Source organism: Diachasmimorpha longicaudata, chromosome 18 (assembly GCF_034640455.1).
Source record: "Diachasmimorpha longicaudata isolate KC_UGA_2023 chromosome 18, iyDiaLong2, whole genome shotgun sequence".
NCBI classification, from domain to species: domain Eukaryota; kingdom Metazoa; phylum Arthropoda; class Insecta; order Hymenoptera; family Braconidae; genus Diachasmimorpha; species Diachasmimorpha longicaudata.
The window spans coordinates 3235378-3257450 of record NC_087242.1 but is presented as its reverse complement, the minus strand read 5'-3'; the positions used below and the strand labels follow the sequence as shown (position 1 = coordinate 3257450).

At 38.7% G+C, this 22073-nt stretch overlaps 4 protein-coding genes across 5 annotated transcripts; all 4 read left to right on the top strand.

Moving 5' to 3' along the window:
* Positions 1 to 54: 54 nt before the first annotated feature.
* LOC135170982 (hyaluronan mediated motility receptor-like) lies at positions 55 to 4984 on the top strand. Its single transcript, XM_064137237.1, has 5 exons — positions 55 to 334; positions 1341 to 1516; positions 1654 to 1935; positions 2162 to 2554; positions 2754 to 4984. The coding sequence occupies exons 1-5, from the start codon at positions 289 to 291 to the stop codon at positions 4698 to 4700; spliced, it is 2844 nt and encodes a 947-aa protein (XP_063993307.1). The 5' UTR covers positions 55 to 288; the 3' UTR covers positions 4701 to 4984.
* A 245-nt stretch (positions 4985 to 5229) lies between these two features.
* Positions 5230 to 9071, top strand: LOC135170988 (uncharacterized). Its single transcript, XM_064137246.1, has 5 exons — positions 5230 to 5437; positions 7013 to 7632; positions 7872 to 8041; positions 8126 to 8297; positions 8418 to 9071. The coding sequence occupies exons 1-5, from the start codon at positions 5401 to 5403 to the stop codon at positions 8610 to 8612; spliced, it is 1194 nt and encodes a 397-aa protein (XP_063993316.1). The 5' UTR covers positions 5230 to 5400; the 3' UTR covers positions 8613 to 9071.
* Positions 9072 to 9706: 635 nt separating this feature from the next.
* LOC135170997 (succinate--CoA ligase [ADP-forming] subunit beta, mitochondrial-like) lies at positions 9707 to 16346 on the top strand. The gene is given in 14 exon segments (XM_064137258.1): positions 9707 to 9853; positions 9961 to 10217; positions 10372 to 10534; positions 10657 to 10924; positions 11047 to 11320; positions 11494 to 11615; positions 12603 to 12679; positions 12681 to 12752; positions 13484 to 13743; positions 14003 to 14165; positions 14261 to 14525; positions 14592 to 14896; positions 15006 to 15125; positions 15205 to 16346. Coding segments are annotated over 14 exon segments (2580 nt in total). The 5' UTR covers positions 9707 to 9790; the 3' UTR covers positions 15376 to 16346.
* A 1357-nt stretch (positions 16347 to 17703) lies between these two features.
* On the top strand, positions 17704 to 22073 carry LOC135170983 (uncharacterized). 2 transcript variants are annotated; one of them, XM_064137239.1, is made up of 8 exons: positions 17704 to 18352; positions 18596 to 18749; positions 19081 to 19236; positions 19562 to 19797; positions 20218 to 20414; positions 20609 to 20880; positions 20959 to 21100; positions 21489 to 22073. In XM_064137239.1, exons 1-8 carry the CDS (start codon positions 17846 to 17848, stop codon positions 21844 to 21846), a joined length of 2022 nt encoding a protein of 673 aa, XP_063993309.1. In that variant the 5' UTR covers positions 17704 to 17845; the 3' UTR covers positions 21847 to 22073. The 2 variants fall into 2 exon arrangements, with proteins under 2 accessions (XP_063993309.1, XP_063993308.1); XM_064137238.1 differs by having other exon boundaries at positions 20561 to 20880.

The window sequence follows — 22073 nt, the reverse complement described above, 5'->3', positions numbered from 1 at the left end:
GCCGAAGGGCGAAGGGTGAAGGGTGGACAGGGGGAGGAGCGGTAAGGTAAACCGTTGAACAGCTGAATCCTGCTGAATCCTCTCCACGCAACTTTCCTCCCTTTTGCCGCGCATTATTGCGCCGATTGTCACGGGGGGAAGACGCGCGCGGGTCCCCATTAATTCACCTCCCGTTTGCCGATAAATATTGAATTAAAGTGACCGTTAACAAATATCGCGAATCGGTTGTTTATTGGAAATATCGTTTGTGCATTTATCGAGGAAAATACGTCCTTCGAGCGCGGGAATATGTCGTTTTCAAAGGCAAAAATTCAAAGATTCAATGAACTCACGAGTAAGTTTAACAATTCATCATTGTTTACAACAAAAATTAAATAAATATACCACGAAATGACGAGTCATTTTTTATAATAAAAGGAAAACCATTGTGCGTAGAAGTTTGCATTTTTAGTTCAGTGAAGAGAACGAATAGATGATTCATTAATGAAGTGCAGTAATCAGGGATTCACGATTAAGTTGTCTTCAGGATTAATTATTTAGCAATAAATTAGATGTGTAATTAAGTCGAGAGTGAGTCCAATAATTTATGTTCTTTGTCAGCAGAAACATAAATTGAAAATTCACAAAATGATGAGGGATTTTTTTTAATAAACGAATGACAATTATTTTTTAATGACTTAGAGAGTCATAAGTCAATGGTGATAGCGAGTAATGAGTTAATTCATTGATTTTGTCAGTTGGAGATTGGTATTGATGTCTGAATGACCGAGTTTGATCACTGAAATTGCATGATATTAGATAGGAAGTCCGTTATTGGATGCCAACGGGTCACGAGCGTTGAAAAAAAGAGGGGTCCCAAGTTTTTATCGAGCACCTGGCAATTGTATATGAAAACTCACTAGGCACAACGTCCCCTCGGGCCTCCAGCTGCTTTTTACGCTCCCCTTCTTTTGTCCCCCGGGTAGTTCCTACAATGCAACATACATACTGGGGTGTGAAATAGGTTTTCGAGTCATACATTGCATAATTTACACAAAAGATAAAACGCAAAACCCAAAATAAACAAGAGTTCAGAATGAACTGCACGACCGTCGATTCATTCCCAGATGCTCCACAATTTGTTAACAACAATCACTATCTTATATTTTTAATTGAGTCTTATGATTCACATTAACCACTAACACAATTATTTTGACGAATTTATCGAACACAGACTTCAATTATAATTTTTTGAGGTATAAAAAATGGGATTGATTTCACTGTGAAGCTGTTTAATTAATAATTAATCAATTGGTGCTGAAGATCATCAAAGAGCAGTTACTAATTCGTTCGATTTTCAGGTGAGGCACCACCTCCGGGATCTTACGATCCCAAGTTCGACTCTAAGGGAAAGGGTTTTGGGGTCGAAAAACCCGGACGATTCAACGATAATCGAAGTGTTGCGAGCAGCGGAGCCGATTGCAATTCAGTTTCGAGCAAAGGAGTTGCTCCGTTAGTTTCTCCTAAATTTCGCACTGTGAGTATTGACATTCACTGACAAAATGACATGTCACAACCATTAGGAACAAAATTAGTAACAAAATGAGTTCGCAGTAACAAAATTTATGTCATAACGAGAGAATAATGAGAATTTCCGAATCTCTCATTTCACAGCCCCAACTGCTGAAGAAGAAGATCCCCCGAGCGGTGCCAAGCAGTTGTCCAAAAGCTAAGACAAAGCTCATCCTCAATCCCAAAGACTTTAAGTATGATAAGAGGGATGAGCTCGCTGATCTCAAGGTCGAGTGTGCGAACAAAGATAAAACGATAAAAGATCATGAGAAATGCATCGAGGACATGAAGGCAGAAGTCAAGATATTGGAGAAATCACTGCTCGATGTTCAGGCCAAGCAGAAGGATGTTGAGGATCAATATCAACAGGATTTGGAGTCCATGGTAAATTGAAATAATTTTTTTATGTCAATTTTTATAAAATTGTATTCTTTCGATAAAATCAACCTCATACAGAGCTAATTATCCTTTAATTATGGCAGCTTTATTACTCCTGAAGGTGACTATGTTGCACATGACCTTGAATTAACTTCCTTATTTATTATTATTCGTAACTGCTGACTGTCGATGTTTAAATGTTTTTTTTAAATAAATTCGTCGCCATTTTCAGGCTCTTCTCCATCAGGACATATTGGATTCTCGCGACGAAAAGCACAGTTCGGAATTAATTTTCGTGAGAACTCAACTATTGGAGGCCCTAGAGTCCAAACAAAATGAACATTCAGCTTGTAGAGAAGCGGAGAAAGCGTTGAAGTCCCAGATAACCGAACTGTCATTGAAATTCGAAATGCTTCAAGTGGATTTGAATAAAGAGAAGCAAAAATCTCGAGCGTACGATGAATTGCTGGTGAAATTCCAGACATTGGAGAAGGGAATGGAATCCCGAGAGCGTGAATTCATAGAACAACTCAATGAAATGGAAATTAATAAAGAGATTGTTGTCGCTGAGTTGACGGATACTATTATGGAGAATGAGAAGAAACTGATTGAAGCGCGAGAAGAGGTGATGACATGATTTTACATAAACATTTTTTACCGCATGAAGAGATTATTGGAAAAATAATTATTAAAAATAAGTTCGGACCTGACCTTTGCCCCCCCCCCCCCGTATTAGGATTTTTTTTTGTATTTTTTCATTCCGTCCGACGGATTTTTTCGCACATCATTTCATTAACAGACTTGAATGGCTTTTGATTCTGCAGCTGAAGCAGTTGAAAGTGACAACAGCAGCTCTCACCGAGGAGCTCCGCTCCTCAGGAACGTCCAACGAGCTCCTCCAACTGGAGTGTGAGCGCCTCCAAACAGAAGCCGAACTCTCCTCCAACATCCAAACAACCCTAGAAGATACCTTGGACAGTCGTCAGCAATCGATTCTAGATCTTCACACCCAGTTGTCAGGCCTGCAATGTGAAATGGACGAGCTGAAGGCAGAGAACGAAAAGATCCTGTCTGACTCCCAGCAGCAGATCTCGGAGTTGATGTCAAATCACGAAATTGAGATAACCGAGTTGTCCTCGAAATTCCTCTGCAAGAAGCACAGGTACGAGGCTGACAAGGAGACCGACATCTCGAAGCAGCGAGAATTGGAACGGAAAAATCAGGAGTTACTGATAAAAAATCACGCCCTCATCGACGAGATAAGTGAAGTCCAGAAGAAATACGAAGAGTTAAAGTTGTCCTACAGAGAAATTGAAAACGAATTGGACAATGAGCGAGAGTTCTCCGATATTTTGGAAGGGAATCATCGAGAGGAGGTGCGAAAATTGAAGGAGCAGATTGACGATACGAAGACTCAGAAGAAATCCCCGAGGAAGTTCCCCAGAGATTCTGAAAATTTAACGGAAGAGCAACTGCTGCGTGAGGAGTTACTCGTTCGTGAGGAGAAGATCACAACATTATCAACAGCTCTGGAAGACCTAAAATTGGCAACAGCAACGCAGGACAGCTTCAGCCAGAGTCTCCAGGAGGAGTTAGATCGAGCTGAGGGGGAGCTCGCCAGCAAGAAAAAAGAGCTGAAGGATCTTAAGGAGCAGATTCGCGAGGAGACAGCTGAGATGGTGACGAGAAGACGAAGATTCGAGGTCGTGATGGCAGAGAATCAAGCGACTGTTGCTGCATTGTCCCAACGACTGGCTGAGAGCACCCAGGAACTGGAGAGAGTCCAGCAGGAGTTGAAATCGTCGGAGGAATTGATAATGGAGCAGAATGAGTTGCTGCGTAATATGCGAAACAGTTCGAAAACAGTTAACGATCAGCTGATGTCGTTGATTGAGAAAAACGACCTGAAGAAGCTGGATGAACTGGAGGAGGCGAATCTGTTGGAGATTGAAAATCTGAAGTCTCTGTTTGAATGCAGAGTCGATGAGCTGAAGAATGTGTACCAGGGGGAAGTGAGGATTCTCCAGGAGGAGTTGAGGAAGAAGGGGGATCAGAATGTGGAGTTGAGGAGGGAAATGGAGAGAATGGCAGCAAAGATGGCGCCTATTCAGGAGTCGTTGCTGCTGTTGGAGGAGCAGAATGACAGTCACTCAATCGAGATTTCAGTGCTTCAGCTGTCGAAAGCTAAAGTTGACCAGGAACTGCAGCGACGCATCGAGGAATCTGCAGCTGTTGAGGTGATGTTGGAGGGTGAGGTTCAGAAGTACAAGGATATCGCGAAAGCTGCTGAAGATCGGGTGAATGAGCTGGCCGGAGTGGTGAAGACATTGCAGTCGAAACAGATAAAGTATGAGGGCTTGCAGAAGACGTTGGACCAGCAGGGGTCTCTGCTGAAGGAGGAAATGGCGGCTAGGAGGAGTGCTGAGGAGGAAACTAGGACGTTGGCAGAGTCTTATAAAAGTTTGAGGCAGGATTATCACGATATCATGGACAAACATGCGGAGGTCATTGGACACTCGAGTCACAAGCAGAGGATGAAGCAGGTGAATCATTTGAAGGATAAGATTGTGAGTTTGGAGAGGGATTTGGAGGAGAGGAGGACTGTTGTTGAGCAACAGGCCAAAACTATCGAGAGGTTTCAAGCTGATGAGAGGAGACGAACATTCACGAAGGGAAAAGAAAATTTGGGGGCCATTTCTAAGAGCCCATTTGGCACTCCTGTCTCTTCACCACATAAACCATTGACTCCATTGCGAGAACGCAACGAATAATTTTTTATTTTCATTTTGACGTTTATGAAATCGTAGGATATACAGTATTTAAATGGTGGCCCCATGGATTTTATCTTTTTAAATTTATTATTTAATATTTGAACGTTTTACATTAACATTTTGATATTTTCTTGTTAAAGGAAAGAGACACTCATGAATTTGTTACATATTTTGCGGAGGAAATCATTGAATTTAATTTATATTACCTATTTTATAATTTTTGGAGTACAACATCTACTGGAGAAATTCAGTCTGCAGTCTGTTTTTTTACAATAAAAATTTTTTTTTCCTGAGAAATCAAGTTTTTCTTATACAAGAAGAAAATATGGCTTGTTAACTTTAGACAACGGTAAAGTTTTATTTACAAAAAGTCGAGAAAATAATTATTACAAAAATCCTAATTTGAATGTGGTGCCAGTGACTCTCAAAAGTCCCTAGTCCCGTGCTCTTAGGGAATAATTTGTATTGAGCCTGCCAACCCTGTTTCCTTTGTTTTCTCATCGAGCTTCCACTCCCAGCCAACCCATCGACCCCTTCTCCAGTCAGTTCCCCATTGAAACTGCTACCGAGTGGACCCACAATTCGATATTCTAGTGTGAAGTGTGTTCCCTTAAAAACCCCCAAAAAATCCGTGTAAATCCGTGTTTCCTCGAGTAAAAGGCTCACATAACGTATACAAGTCCCGAAAAAAAGCCTAGAAATGGCTGAAGGTGACGCAAAAGTGAACATGTCTCTCGGTAAGTGGCCAGAGTATCGAAATACTAAAAGCCAAAACAATCCGCGATCCATAAAACTCATGATCGTAAATAATCGTGAGCGTACGGCTGCATCCTTTCCAATATCAACAATCGCATTAACCTGATAAATAACCATTTATTCGTTCAATCGTGAAGCTGTTAATGCAAGGGAAACAGATTAACGTCCGTGGAATTGGCCACAAAATGGCGGACATCACGAGCTGTTCTTGTTTTCCCATGAGCCACGATGGTCAAGAGATTCAACGTAAATGAGTACAAAAGTGACGAATTAATTGAGTGACAATAACGATGCTAATCACCCCCAACAGCGATTTCAATGGTTTTTAGTCAAGTTTTATTCACATTTTATTAATGGATATTTAATCTGACCTACAACGACGATAAATTTGTCCCCGAGAGGTATATACCGTTCATCTACGGACGCCCACAACGTAGCGGAGTATTTCATCATGATTTAACAATAATTAACCTGAATTAATTCCCCTGGAGGCAATTTTTCCTCGATACTTCCCTGATGAAATGGATTAGTCACCAGAGAAACCCAGAGCCATTGTCCTGGTCGGTGGAAGGCTTCAACAATATGGCGACCAGTCCAATAACCGAATATGGATATATCCAAAAATAATTGTTATCTCATCAGTCGAGTGTGAGGTTTTTAAAATCACGTCTCTTGGGGGAGTGGTTCATCCATTCAGTGAAAGTACTCTCGGATGGGGGAGTCATCACGACAACCATTTGTGATAGATTATACTTGAATTGAATTAACCACTCGATGGTCCTCAGGGCTGAAAATATCGTCGACTTCAGCTTAAATCCAACTGAAGGTGTCCATTCATAGAGGAAATTATCACGAGCCGTTCTTGTCCGACGTTAATGCACACAGTGACGAATAAATAGAGTGACAATTACGGCGTTAATTACACCAAACAGTAATTATATTAATGGATAATTATGTTGAATGTTCAACGACGATAATTTAATGCCCCGAGAGGTTATGTTCGCCCACTGGGAGTTGCTTCCCCCCCCGATGAAATGGATCAGTCATGGTGCTCCTCATAAAAAAAATCTAATTTTGGAGGTTATGTCCAACGGAAAGTCTCATTATCATTATCAAATCATTGTTAAATGATTTATTGAACCCGACGGGGCTAAATGCCAAACTCACGACTTGAGAAGAAGATTCGAGAAGATGTGGATGAAAATATTAATTGAAACCAGCCAATACTTCTAATTACTTCATTAAATTTACTCAAAGTTTTCTTTATAATTCTCCATTTCCCTTGTTTCGTATAGAAAAAGCTGAAAATCTATTTTTCGTTTATTGAATTATTTGAGAGGAGTGGAGGCAGGATATTCCCCCAAAAATGAAATTGAGGATTGGAAAGAAAATCCAGGGGCATTTTGGTAACGAGTAATCGCGATTACGAGCTGATAAATTTATTTATAGAAATCGCTGTTGAGGCCGTACGCTCACAAGTTTAAATAGAATGAACCCAGAAAATAAAAAAAAAATACAAAAAAACACACAAACCCAACCCTTTTCTTCCTTTTAAGATGACATCATAAAGCTGGAGAGGAAAGATAAAAAGAGAAAGATCATGGTTAATGGTAAGGGTGGAGCGAGAAATAATCGTCAGGGTAAGGGCCAGCCAGGGCTCAGAGGACAACGAGGGAATAAGGGTAATAATGTACGTGGACGTGGAGCTAATAACAAGAATAAAAATGTTAATGGACCGAAGAAGAGTCAGGCATGGCGTCTTCAACGCCAGCAGAGCAATGGTGGCTTTGTGGCTAAGCGTTACAAGCAGAATGGCCCAACGAGGGTACAGAATAAACAAAATACCCGGAAGGGTAATGAGAGGAAGGGCCAGGTTAATAATCCTAGGCAAACATTCGCTGGAAGACGAATTGCTGGTGCGGCACTTCGTGGAGGTAAAACTGGCATGACACGAGCCAGGAGCCGTAATAATATTGCTGGTACTAAGAGATTTGGTGGTGCTGTCAAGGGAATTAAGAGGGTCAGCAGTTTACCGAATTTGAGGGATCCAAATTCGGTTTACAATAGGCTTGGATATCAGAGCCCGGCGCAGGTAGCATACAGAAATAGGGTCAAGAGGGCCAAGCAACTTCTGCTGCAGAGACAGAGCCAGAGACTTGCGCGCAATGATCGCTTGGTGAGTCATTTTTTTTTGTTGATATTTTTACGGGATTTAGATCGACATCTAGAGGGGGGGGGGAGAGAGGTGTTAATGAAAAGTTCTAACGATTCGTGAATTTTCGAGCATTGAAGTTGTTATTTATGAATGCACATCGTTTGTTTGACTTTGTTTAATATTTTCTATTCGCTGTTTTCATATTTTTGATCATTCTTCTCAATTGTCACTTGTTCCATGTAATTTATTCGGTTAATTAGGCACCACGTCCAGCAAAATCACTGACAGTGATGCAACAACGTTCATTGGAGAGACATCAACAGGTCATGGCACCACAGAGGGGTGGGTTCAATGCTGGTAGTCTGCGTTCAGATCAGATTCTACGAGCCCAGAGACGGCAAATGTATAATCAGAAGCTTTTGAGAATGAGGTACGAAGTGGTGATTATAATTTGAGATAGAAATGCAGGAGTAAAGTAATTATTTGGATATTTTATAATTTTATTTTTTTGCAGAGCTGCCAGGGTCAATCCAAATCCCAACGTAAACTTTATGTGCACACTTGGAGATGATTACACACCTAGACAGCGGTCACGCTCGATGAGCCGAGGTAGGAGTATGGGAAGCAGACGACAGTTGTCACGAGGGCGTTCACCCTACCGACAGAATCCACAAAATTTTAATCAGGTAATGACGATTATCATCAGACACTTGGGAATGCAATGATGTGTGCCGAACAAGACAGCTTTTTATTTATTTATAAATCTGCATAAACTTATTTCAATGAACACTTTTGCATTTTTCCAGCACATGTCGAGAGGACCCCTATTCAGACGTTCACGATCACGTTCAAGGTCTCGTTCACGTTCACACACACGGACAGTACCCTTGATCCAATCAAACACAAATGTTGATGATCGTACATTCAGTGAAGTTATGTACAGCGTTTCAAATAATCTTGGAGTCACTGGACGAACTCTCAATGACAGATTCACCTTTTAAACGCTGACTAAGGGCTATCTACACTTTTATTGGACGTTACTGAAGACTGCTGAACGATGGAGATGATTTGAAACACTGGAAATCTCTCAATTCTCGAGGAGGACGCAACGAGAGCTCAATGGAGTGGGGACTCGTATGCACATGTGTATAGAAAAATTTATCGAGGATGAATTACTCAAATTATAAGGAAACACTTGTCATTTTGATCAGATACTTTACAGGGTGACTGTATTTTTTTTTTGTGTATCAATTTACCCGAGGAAGTTGCGAAGATTATTTAAGATGTCATTACCATTTTTACTATGAGTGGAAATAATTTGTTTTGTATCCTTCAGTCGAGGAATTTCATTTCGTGTGAGTGAAGTAAAAAATACTTTTTCTTTCTCTTTTATTAAGGACTACGAGTAGGAGTATGATACACTTAAGAGCATTAAATAAACGTAATTATGTAGAATTTTATCGAAAGGTTTTTTTTTTCTTGATAACGTGAATGATACTTTGGTTATTAAATAGTGATAAGGGGAGAGAAATACCTTTGTCGGGGGGTGAATACATTGAGGAACAGGATGGCAGGAAGAAAAAATGTACTCTGGAGAGTCACAACTCGCCTGAAGATAATACTGAGGATTGATACAGTTGAATAAACTAATGCTGGAAATTAATATTGCCGAGTTTTATTTTATTATATCAAGGGAATGGGGAGATATTGAAGCGGATGCGGACGTGTCAGATGTTTGTACATCCGCTCATTTTATTTGTTCATTTATTTTTTCAGTTGATAAGTATTTAATAATATTTTAATATTCAAAAAATTGAACAATTTGCGACGCACGAGAGTTGTCGATAAACTCTCGATTGCTCTCCCCAGGCGTTGAACAGTTTATTAACACGATAAATGTGTTAAATCGTATGAATAATGAAATTCAATAGACGATTAAATAATAAAAAAATTGCGCTAGCGATAGCGCTTCTTCTTTGTTTTTAATCGCAGAAAACCCTGTGAAATGTCAGAGTTCAGTGTTGTATCTCGAACATGGGAATAAAATGATTTTTTAATATTTTCCCAGCACACGTAATAGCGCGAGGGGCAAAAATTATGGCCTGGCAATCGTTTACTCTGTAGTGCGTCGAATCAACCGCGTGAATTATTTTATTTATAATTGGAGTAATCACTCGCAATGCATTCAGCTCGTACGTTGACCGCCGTCAATGGCCTGGCTCGCTGCATCCAAAGGCAACAAGTAACATTCGTTATAATTATCGTTCCCCTAATTAATCAGTTATTCATTAATTTATTATCACTTTGTGAGTGCGATTGAGGGATAAATGTGCCATTTCATGGATTCAGCTGTTGGAGGGTGGAAAAATCGTGAGACAGCTCGTGAGACAGCTCAATGTTCATGAACACGTGGCCTACAGCCTCCTGAGTCAGGCGGGAATACCTACGCCACCTTTTAAAGTTGCGAAAACGTCTGCAGAAGCTGGAGAACATGCCAGGGGACTCGATACCAGGGACATTGTCCTCAAGGCACAGGTTTTGACTGGCGGAAGGGGAAAGGGAAATTTCAAGGGGAGCGACATTGGTGGAGTTGTAGTTTGCGATACGTGAGTTTTTATTTAATTTTTAAAGCCATTAAGTCTCGATGCCATTATTTACACTAGAGATTATTAACATGTGAGGAGAGAGCTTTCTGATAAGATAATTTTGTTTTTTTTCTCTTGAAGAGAAATTTTTTTGGAATTTTGTCGAATTTTTCAGACCCGAAGAAGCTTGTGCAAATGCGGAAAAAATGATTGGCAAATTTCTAGTGACAAAACAATCAGGACCCGGGGGAAAAGTTTGCAATACAGTTATGATAACGACCCGGATGTTCCCCAGAAAGGAATTTTATCTCGCTGTGATGATGGAGCGGACTTTCGGGGTAATGTTGTTCATTAAATAGTTGATATTTTGCAAGTCATCTCTAATTAATGGAAAATTGTAATGAGGCAGACGATACTTAGCTTTGGAAATCAATTGACGTAATGATTGGACTTTGCACAGGGCCCGGTGGTCATAATATCGACGGAGGGTGGTGTGAACATTGAGGATATAGCGGCGAGTCGTCCGGAGGCCATCGCTTATTTTCCGATTGATATTGAGAGAGGAATTTGTCCGGATGAGGCACGAAAAATTGCGGAAAAGCTCGGACTTGATGAGAAGGGGGAGACGGCGGTTGCGGGAATGATTACGAGTCTTTTCAGACTTTTCGTTGAAAAAGATGCTCTTCTTCTGGAGATCAATCCGCTGGTTGAGGACATTTGTGGGGATTGTGAGTCGGTGAAATACAATTTAACGTTTGATATTCATTTTAATTAATGACGTGGATTTAATTTAATTGTTTATTTTTGATCGTGAATCTGAGATGAAAGATATTTTCAAAAAAATTGACAGATTATGCCCTGGACTGTAAATGCAATTTCGACGACAGTGCGGAGTTCCGCCAGAAGGAGCTGTTCGCCCTGAGAGACCCATCGCAGAAGGACCCCAGTGAGTCCCAAGCGGAGAAATTCAATCTGAATTACATTCCATTGGATGGGAATATCGCATGTATGGTAAATGGGGCGGGTCTGGCGATGGCGACGATGGACATAATAAAGCTCAGCGGGGGTGAACCCGCCAATTTCCTGGATGTTGGTGGTGGAGCAACTGCGGAGACAGTCAAGGAAGCTTTCAAGATCATCTCCGCTGATGCCAAAGTAATAATCGACTTGTCTCACTCATGAAACCATTCCATACGATATCGAGATATCTGATCGATAATTAATTTAATTCACAGAATTAATTTTCATTATTTAAAAAAAAAACTGAGTCATGGAGTGATGTAAATTTTCATTTTTCAGGTCGACGCAATTTTCGTTAATATTTTTGGGGGAATCATGAGGTGTGATATTATTGCAGAAGGTATTATTAAAGCGACGAAGGAGTTGGACTTGAAAATTCCGGTGGTTGCGAGACTGCAGGTGATTACGTCATCGATTGAGTCGTTGCATGACATTTATTTAATTAACTGACTGAAAATTATTTAAACATTTCAACTACTAATATTATCATCGTCAAGTACTATTAGTATTACCATTGATTATTAAAAAATCATTATTTACTTCATTAGCATATGCATAATTACATTCCAGGGAACTAATGTAAACGAAGCGCGCAAATTAATTCAAGAAGCTAAACTCAAAATTATTCCTATTGACGATATGACCGAGGCTGCTGAGGCTTCCGTGAAGGTCGCGAAAATGCTGCAGCTAGCGAGATCCATGAATCTCGAAATTAACATAACATTGAGGGCAGATAAATTTGATGACAGTTGTGATAAGAAACGTTCAAAGTGTTTCACGAAATGCTGATGACGCATTTCACAATTTCTATGACAGACAGCGAGTTGTGAACTGCCTGATGTCGATATTGACAGGACAAATTTATAAATGTCATTCTCAAATTTGTACATGTCAAACTAGAAAATATTATTTTAGCCATTGATCGGATTTTTACATATTGTTTACTAACGACATTTATTTTACCAATATTTAAATTGAAAATACAGTGGACTCAATGATTTTTACTGACGTTTTTTATTTTATTACATAAGTTGTACGAAAAATAAATAATTGAATAAAAATTAGTGAACTTATTCAAATGAAGTGCTGATAATTGTGGCATTTTCTTGCATTGTCGGCGGTCGATAATACAGGAAACTGGATTAACCTTTAGGATTTTTTATGGTTCGGATATTTATCACGTGTTTTTTTTTTATAGATTAAAAAACTTGTTTACGAAATTTGATCAAGATCTCGACATTTTGTTATCTTTTCTGCCGACGCCGTAAATACCCCAATAAATTAATCAGTGATGTCTCCACATTTGAATGCATGAGTCAAGTGCCAACTGTCCCCCGACGTCATTATTTCTGACAATAGTCAGTGAACAAACGTCATTGGTTAAAGTACAGGAAAATATTGAGGAGGGGGGGAAGCACGAGTAACCGGACAGATTGACAAGCCGCAGTCCATTGCCATCGGCGTAGAAAGATGGCTACCATGTTGTCCCGGACGATATCAATTGCCGAGAATTTGGCACGTTTTAACGGCCCAAAGGTACGTTTTATTTATAATAAATACTGAAAATCATTTCCCATTGTTATTTGAACAAATTCCATGTGCATTGTTGATAGTTGGAGGTGTCAATGCACACGAAATAAATGAAATACGATTGACGCAGTCATGGGCGAACTCCATATTAGAATTATCGTGGCAGTGTTTTAGTTCAAAGCTAAATTGAGCGCCAGGGTCAGATGATTCGAAGCCAAGGATTCGAGGTGCCTTTTGTGACAGCATTACCCCTCATCGTTGACCCGATTTTTTATACAATCGAATTAGATTTGCAGTTACATAATTTTGGGGTGGTTTTTCGAATGATTTGGGGACTGTCAAAGGTCGAATTTGCAGTTTGGTTTTTTTATTTCATTTTAATATTTACTTTACATTTTTACATTGAATACTTTTTTATAAACAGGCAATAAGTCCTCTGGATTTTACTTAAAGGAAAATATCTCAGTGAATGTTTAAAAGTACTTTGTTAATTTGACGTTTGTTAAATTTTTTTTCTAGCAAAAATCTTATGAGTTTGCTTTTTGATATTGAAAATTGGCAGCAAAAATTTTTGGACTTTTTTTGCTGTTACTCTTTTCAATCTTAGAGGAGATCAATTAATTAAGAAGATATCAATGGAGTCATCAATGGAGAAAAATTCTTTGATTTCTTTTTGGAACTTTGACATGAAATTTTTCAATTAAAAATTTGTCAATCTTCTAATTTGTCATTTTCAGATCTTAGCGTGCAAAAATGGTCTCGCTAAGCAACCAGTGAGGAATTTAAATGTCCACGAGCACATTAGTTACAGTCTCCTTAATGAAGCCGGTATACCCACCCCAAAGTTTGGGGTGGCCAAGACCCCGGAGGAGGCTGCCAAATATGCTGCCGAGCTCAATACCAAGGATATTGTGCTGAAGGCGCAGGTGTTGGCGGGTGGTCGAGGCAAAGGACATTTCAAGGACAGCAGTGTTCCAGGTGTAAAGATGTGTGAAACGTGAGTATTGATTGATTGTCTAAAGATAAAAATTGGGATTAAAAATTTGTAAAGGGGTTAAAGGCTTTTTTTGAATTCCACAAATTTGTGAATTTTCTATTGATCATTTGGGATCTCTCCGGTAAATAAATTCAATTATTAATTGCTAAGTACAATTTATGATTAATAATTCATCATCAGATAATAATTATTAAATTTATTAGATCAGTAACCGACAATTGTTTATGAATATTTGACCTTTGAATGTGACTTTTTTCAGGCCAGATGAAGCTAAAGCTCTTGCTGCCCAGATGTTAGGAAAATTGTTGATAACTAAGCAGACTGGTGAGGGTGGTAGAATATGCAATGCTGTGATGGTGGCACAGAGGATGTTCCCAAGGAAGGAATACTATCTCGCTGTCATGATGGAGCGAGCATTTGGTGTAATTTTTATCAACTTATTGTTTATGAAAAGACATTCAATCTCTCTAGATGAATAATAGTCAGGGGTAAATAATTACATTCATGTTCTTATCAGGGGCCTGTGATAATCGCCTCCAGTCAGGGAGGTGTCAACATCGAGGAAGTAGCTGCTACCAATCCCAGTGCCATCATGTACGAGCCTATCGACATCCAGAAAGGTATCACCAAGGAGCAGGCCGAACGCATTGCTGAAAAACTTGGCCTTGGTAATGTCAAGGACTACATTGGTAAAATTATTCTCAATCTCTATGACATGTTCCTGAAGAAGGATGCACTCTTGCTGGAAGTAAATCCACTTGCTGAGGATATTCAGGGAAATTGTGAGTATTAGGATTCATTTGTCAAATCAGATTAAATCACATTTAACGAATAACTTATGTCTCCAGATTTTGCATTGGACTGCAAATGCAGATTCGACGACAACGCGGAGTTTAGGCAGAAAGATCTGTTTGGTCTTCGTGACTGGAGCCAAGAGGATCCCAAGGAGGTGGAGGCAGCTAAATTCGATCTCAACTACATTGCGCTCGATGGAAACATCGGTTGCATGGTCAATGGAGCTGGTTTAGCTATGGCTACTATGGACATTATCAAACTTCATGGTGGTGAACCCGCTAATTTTCTGGACGTTGGTGGTGGTGCCACAGCTTCAGCTGTCAAAGAAGCTTTTAAAATCATTACCTCTGATCCTGGGGTGAGTATAAAATTTTTTTTCTCAATTTTTGTAAATCAAGATTTCTACAAAAAAGTTCGATCTTCTTTCGTCCAAATTTTTACAATAAATCAATTAAATTTCCAAACAGGTTCACGCACTACTTGTCAACATCTTCGGTGGGATAATGAGGTGTGACGTAATCGCCGAGGGGATCATAGCCGCGACAAAGGAACTGGACCTTAAAATTCCAGTTGTTGTTCGGCTACAGGTGGGCATTGATTCACTCGCTTTGAAATAGAATTTTTAATTAGTGATATTTTAATTACCATTTTCATTGCTGTCCCCAGGGAACCAACGTTGACGAAGCTAAAGCTCTGATTGCAAACGCCGGTCTGAAGATTGTCCCAGTGGATGATTTGGACGAGGCGGCACGTGTGGCTGTGAAATTATCAACAATCGTCAAACTCGCCCATTCAGCTAATCTAAGTGTCAACTTTGAGATACCACCAATCTCTTAGATCCCATTAAATGAATTAACTCAATTCTGTTCGCCTCCATTTAGACTCGCCAAAAAAAAAAATGGAAAAAATATATATCAATGGATGTTTCACAGAAGCGAAAACGTTTGAAAGTGATCTACTAGCGTCAACTTGCTGATTGTTTTCTCAACAAAACGTCCTCTGCTTCTCTGTCGATTTTACCTCTCTAAATATTTATGATAATTATGGAAAACATGAGAAATGCCGTTGACGTTTGTTACGCAATGAAAAAAAATGCTGAAGTGCATTAGATAGTATAATTCATTAACGAATCTGAGGAAGTGATTACCATGCTGAGCATCGAAACCACTAATTCACGTTAAAGTGCAGGCAAAATTACTATTGAATATTAACTCGTTTTACTGTCGGGCATGAGGATAATTTGTAGAAAAATCTAGCGAATTTATTGGGAAATTTTATTGAATTTATCTGAAGTTTTTTTTATTTTCATTTGGAGGAAGAATATTAAGGGTAAACAATCTGTGAATTTAAGTTGGATAATTCTTGAACAGATGGTTGAATAGAATTTCGATAGAAATACAACATAATTCAGTGCTGAATTCGTTAGAATTTTCTGTGAATTTTTTTAAAGGCATTGAACCAATAATTTTTTTTGTTTGTAATAATTTTGATCTTTGTGGATCGACAGATCTGCGATTCAGTATTAAGTTATGAAAATAATTGGTAACAGGGGCAAGAGAAAATTCTGCAATTGATTCGGTATTTGCACATGGAGGGGGAAGCTGGTGGAATTTATTGTTCAGCGAGTTTTCCCCTCCATCGTCCACGTCAATAACTGAATCATTTTGTTTATTTAATACGTGAGTTTGAGCGAGAATAATTTAACCACTGAAATCAAAGTTGTATTTTAGCCTGTCCAATGTAACATAAACTATCCATGTAATACATATAAATTATTTTACATAAATTATTGCTTTATTTCCATTCTACACTTTTCTTATTAATTTATTTATTTATCCACCGCATTGGGATTCTAAATTGTGGGCTCTGAAGGTTCGTTCTCTTGGAATATACCTTCACTGGGTGCGGATCTCTGCGCACCACAGGTGGAACCCATCTACCAACAGGGTATTCACAAGTAGAAATCTGCATGTCCCACATTTTTCTTTGAGAGAAAATTTGAAAAATATGGATTTAAAATATCAAATTAAGTTTCACGAGCGTTTCATTTTGTTTTCCTCCAGCAACAGGAGAACATAGTTCTCCCCACGTTCCTTGAAACATCTCGGGGTTGGTTTTTCTCGGGGAGTGCTCTCGCGTTATTAAATTCCGTCGAGTAGACGCCATGGGGCATAACTCCTGCCCCATATCGTCTCCCCTGTGCTTTAATATTTATTTCGTTTATGGAGTCGGAATTCCTTGCGCTAAGTCATTAGACTTCGAAGCCCCCTCCCCCTCCGCCCATTTAATTATGAGAACACAAAACAAAATTTTAATTATTTAGACGTTTGAGAAGTTCCATCACCGGAAGACGAGAAATATAAATTTTTTTTTTATAAAATTCGCTGGGTTTCCCGGTTTATTGTACCATATCTTTGTTCTTGCCTTTATATCAGGGACAATTCGAGAACAAGATATCGGCGATTTTCCTCCCCCGGCTGACTCATCTCACCCCTCGACGTGAAAAAATATCATTGAGTGGGAATTTTATGTGATGACACGGATTCCTGGGGGCGCTCAGAGTTGAAGGGATGAGTAATTTCACTTGAAATATCATCAATGACGCGCGTCATCCGATATTACTTGTCAATAAGCCGTAATTTCGTGGCTGTCCAGCTTACTTCGTATTATTAAATCATGCATTTTGATGGCTCAATTAATGGGACTAATTCCTCTGACAATATGAGCTTTATATCGCCGTAATTAGAGTGGAAAAGGGGGATGCAGTTTTAATGAGACCATAAAAGATCAAACGATTCGGGATGAATTGATTCAAATTGAATAAATAGTTTCTTTGAACGAGGAAATAAAATTCAAATTTTCGATTTGTATTTATTCAAAATGAATGACGATGATTCGGTGGGGGAGAAGTAAAATCAATTTTTTTAGGGAATTTTCCAGTAAATGTTCAACAGCAAAAACTTTATCGAATTGTCTTCCGAAATTTTAAGGTTTTCACAGTGAATTCTTTCCCGTGTCCACTTTTCCCTATCTTATCATTTATTTCAGTCATAAACAATTCTAGCGTATCACGGTACGTTACATGTTAAATACTGGTTGAACCTCGGCACATAAAATAAATGCGATAAATGCAGCAATAAATGCAATAAATAAAAAGAGGGAATTGCAAATTTTCTTCAGAACTCTCTACTGCAGCAAAAACTTTTGCGATTTTCGTACAAAAATAAATAAATTTGTGTTCAATTTATCTTCGTCGCTGTTTTTCACTGCACTCCAGGATTTTCAACGGAACGTTTAAACTACTGAGATGAAAATCCGAAAGGAATTTTTGGCGGTAATATTTCCACTGGTGATTCATGTTGCTGGAGGCGATCAGTTGTTTCAGCCAACGTTATTACCAGCAAATATAGCATCATGGAGTTGGTCGGTGTGGGAGTATTTCGCCTCTTCAGTCCTATTAAAATTGAAAATGTACAATTCCCAAAAAATGCTGGACATGTGGGACGATCTGGGAGCCTTTCGCCGAAATACCACTGACCAGATAAAAAATGCTGTGGGAAAATCAGGCTCATCGGACCGCGTTCTCACCAACTTGGACAACAAAATGTACGACGTTGATTCTGTCTTGAATATATTTAAACAAAAAGTTTTATTGAGAACTAACAATCTGGATATTTCCGATCTGTGTATCTTCGCGTCTGGGGTATTGTACACTGACAAGTTAACGAGAAAACTCGATGTTCTCCTTAATACCATGATTTCAAGGAACTCTCTGCATCCGTCTCTGCTTGACGTAGTCTTTGGAGATGAGAAGGTATGTGGAACAGCTGCCCTCCCAGATAAACAATTATTTTATTAACATAATTTTAATTCTCCCAACTGGAACACTATTCCAGTCCAGGGAGAGAAAAATTGTTAAAAATTGCGCGTCTGTTCGGTAAAAATGACCGAAAATTTCCGCATTTTTTCACTGAAAGTTCCGGACTGAAAAATTTCATGAACAATTTTTATTAATTTGATGGATCATTTATGAATTTTTATCTTCGTATATTTGCAGTCAGAAAAAAGCAGTGAGTGCCAACGAGGACGTACAGTATATCAATCAATGTTTCAAATGTATCTCGGAATTTTGACGATCGAAATGAAGGCGTTTATAGTGCACGCCTTTGCTCATAGTCTTCTGGCCAGCTATAACGGGGTCTTCAAAACATGTAAGCGATTTTCCGCGAGGAAAAACGAATGGAAAGCTAGAAAAACTGGGGAATGGGCGGAAAATTCGAGGGGATTTTTAGGAAATTTTTTATTAGTTCTGGGGGGAGCTATTGGCATATCATGGGAGATATGGGTTAAAGGAATTCGATTAGAAAGACATAAACGTCAGACACATATGTATACTTATTAATACCAACATACAGCACTAAACACTATAACAATTTACTATTGTTGTTACACTACTTGACTCTAATTAATTAATTTACCGTATTTTATATGGAATGAAAATTGGGAAAAGAGAATTAACAGGATTTTCTTTCACTTTGGAAGGTGAATATAAAAATGGTGCGGTCGAAGCCAGTATCAGTGATGTGCACGACACACTGCGAGATCGTCTTCGACTACTCAATCTAGAATTCTTCACGAGAATGCACAATCTATCGACAGATATCCCCTTGTGCTCTGATGGTCAGCAGTTGTATAGAGGTTATTATTTCTCATTTTTTGTTGTTTAATTCAAAGTATTATTCGTTGATCAACAATGTCATAATTCATCATTGGAAATTTTCCGGAGGAAAAAACAAAGTTGAGTAATTTTTACAGCACAATGAAGTGCTCGTTTAAATTGAATTGAATAATTATTTAATTTAATTAAATTTTTATAATTAGATATTCAATTTTTATAATTAAATTGCTGTTATTGATGAGTGAGTCCCCCTTTTCTCAATCAAGTTTGCTCCTGCCGATTGTTATTGACAAATTTCTCGCATTTCTCTGATGATGTGGCCCTCACTATTTTTGAAAATTTCAGAACGCGAAACCCTGAAATTGGGGTTTACGATTGGAACTGTTATGTACATTAAGGACAATATAAACGTAGGTGACTTAAAATCGGGGTCTTATGAGTGCTCTGATATTGATACGAGATTGGTGGGGAGACAGCTGTGCTCTGAAAAGTGGAAATTTTGTGTAACTGACCCGGGCCTCACTTGTCAAGGTCGAATGTTCAACTGCGTATTGCGGAATTCATTGCAAACATGTCTGGAGGTAAATTAAATATTATTTATGTACATGGCGAGGAACATATGAGAATTCTTATAGTGTGATTCTGGTAAAAATTGTTCCGACTGATTGTTCCGACTTTTCCAATACTTTTTCTGGAACGTTATGGACTTTTACTGAATACTATTGTCTGACAATTGACTGTAATTGACTATAATTGGAAAATATTTCAAATAATCTATTTACGTTACCCAAAAGATCTTCCCAAGATCGTTCCATAATTCGCCTCCAAAATTGTTAAAAATCTTTGGCGGAGAATAATTAATTTTCTTGTCCTCCCTTTCAAGATCCCAAATTTTAGGGAACGTAACGTAGAAATAATTCGCAAGGTTCATCAAAATTGCATAATTTTGACATAATTTTTTATTCCGCGCCTATGAACAAATGAACCATTTTCATTACAAGACAAATACTTGGCTGAGACGTTACACAAAGTATCGTGATTATACGGAGGACTGGGAAGAGAAGTTTTGTGAGGCGAAGTACCGTCAGACGTTTAAGAAGCCCTTTTGTCAATGTCAGTGTATCAACAATCACGTTGACTCCCCAGGGATTCACGTCGTCAATCTACGACCAGTTGAAGCTGATGTCGACAACAATATGTAAGTGTTTATTATCCACATAAAAAAAAATAAAAATATTCAATTGTGCTAATCATATCATTTTCGGGCAACCAAACGCCCGAAATTATCACTCCACAAATTTCTCTAAATTCTCATCAACTTTTCACTCATCACTTTCTGCGAAGCTGTCCAAGGTCAAGCTGTCAATATCCCTCATGCACTGTAATGTTTAGGATTGTAACAGGCATTAGATTCTCGACTGCAAACAATATACTGCAGTTTCAAATACAGCAAGGAAAGTTAGGACGAAATTGGCAGGTGACAGATGTGAATTGGAAACCTATCGATGATATAAGTGATGAAGTTCGGCACATCAGACTGGGAAGACCAGCTTATAACGGTCTGCGTAACTTCACTGAAAATGAGGACTTCATGGTTCTTGATGCAGACAATAATGGAATTAATTTTGATGCCATTTATGTGCCTGTTGGATTCATGCTGACAGGTGGGTGCCTGGATGAAAACCTGGTAAGCAATACGTGTGTAGAATAGTCATATTTATGTGTATTTATTTATTATCCAGGGGTACAATTGGTCCTCATGGAGGAGGAGGATGGCCTGAAACGAATCGCCTTTTGGCTGCTTGTCAGAAAGTTCGATTACACAACGGGGAAATTAAATCTTGACGTAGCAGGATCAATGATCATGCTTGACGCAAGCCACGAGTAAGTTGACCATTTTTCTTGAATATAATTCATCCCTTTTATCATTTTTATTTGCTACCCTTCTGCAATGTTCAAACAAAACATGGAAAGATCCCGAGAAAATCTTCCTGATGGCTCCAAAAATTTCTATGACAGATTTTTGAAAGAGAATTTTGGTTCAGTTCTTCGAAAGTTAAATTCAACAAATTTCCTAAAAAGATATTCTCTTCCAAAAGTTTTTCGTGAAGTCGTCTCAGTCACAAGGAGACCTTCCGAAGATCTTCAAATAATTCCGCTAGAGATTTCTGCAGGATCTTTGTCCCTTTGAAATTGTTTACGTCGGTGGTTCCGTTATTTTATTATTGAATATTTCCCTTCCTGTGCTGACCGTTATTTTTATTTATTCCAGTGAGAAACTGACAAGTGAAGCAGCATTTGAAAATCCAAGTCTATCACTTGTAAAAGAAAATCAGTACATGTTGATTGGCCGTACTGAACAGCACCCTAAGGAAATGTTTACTACATCACCTTTTTTTGATTTATCATCAATTCAATCAGTTCCTCCATCACCTCTGGGAGGACTGCAAATGTTCTACATGCCCGTGGACAAAAACTTAGGAATAGTTTCTCTAAGCCTAAAAACGTTCGATTATACCGCATATATGGAACAATCTCATGAACTTCTCGATCACATAAATCGATTCCCCTCAAAAACCCAGAAGAATATTGGCTCGTCAACAAAACCGCCTGACGCTTATTTCATGTAATCGCAACACTCGCTGATAACCCACCAATGAATTCAATTTCCTGATTTATGAGCTGCGTTTTACCGACTTCGTCACACGAAAAGAAAAATTCACCATTAATTACCATACCGTAATTTATACTGAATTTTCCCCGTCAGCCAAAAATATAACTTATATCCCAAGAATTGCCTGTTTATTTGTAAACAAATTAACCACATGGGTAAATAAATAAATTCAATGTCCACAAA

What these genes read in the sequence shown, in the direction of transcription:
- LOC135170982 (XM_064137237.1), top strand. Translation starts at nt 289, where the DNA reads ATGTCGTTTTCAAAGGCAAAAATTCAAAGATTCAATGAACTCACGA. An exon ending in AACAGGATTTGGAGTCCATG is followed by an intron (nt 1,936 to 2,161) that starts GTAAATTGAAAT and finishes CGCCATTTTCAG; the next exon opens with GCTCTTCTCCATCAGGACAT. An exon ending in TGATTGAAGCGCGAGAAGAG is followed by an intron (nt 2,555 to 2,753) that starts GTGATGACATGA and finishes TTGATTCTGCAG; the next exon opens with CTGAAGCAGTTGAAAGTGAC.
- LOC135170988 (XM_064137246.1), top strand. Translation starts at nt 5,401, where the DNA reads ATGGCTGAAGGTGACGCAAAAGTGAACATGTCTCTCG. An exon ending in TTGCGCGCAATGATCGCTTG is followed by an intron (nt 7,633 to 7,871) that starts GTGAGTCATTTT and finishes TCGGTTAATTAG; the next exon opens with GCACCACGTCCAGCAAAATC. An exon ending in ATCCACAAAATTTTAATCAG is followed by an intron (nt 8,298 to 8,417) that starts GTAATGACGATT and finishes GCATTTTTCCAG; the next exon opens with CACATGTCGAGAGGACCCCT.
- LOC135170983 (XM_064137238.1), top strand. Translation starts at nt 17,846, where the DNA reads ATGAAAATCCGAAAGGAATTTTTGGCGGTAATATTTCCACTGGTGATT. An exon ending in TAGTCTTTGGAGATGAGAAG is followed by an intron (nt 18,353 to 18,595) that starts GTATGTGGAACA and finishes GTATATTTGCAG; the next exon opens with TCAGAAAAAAGCAGTGAGTG. An exon ending in TGGTCAGCAGTTGTATAGAG is followed by an intron (nt 19,237 to 19,561) that starts GTTATTATTTCT and finishes TGAAAATTTCAG; the next exon opens with AACGCGAAACCCTGAAATTG.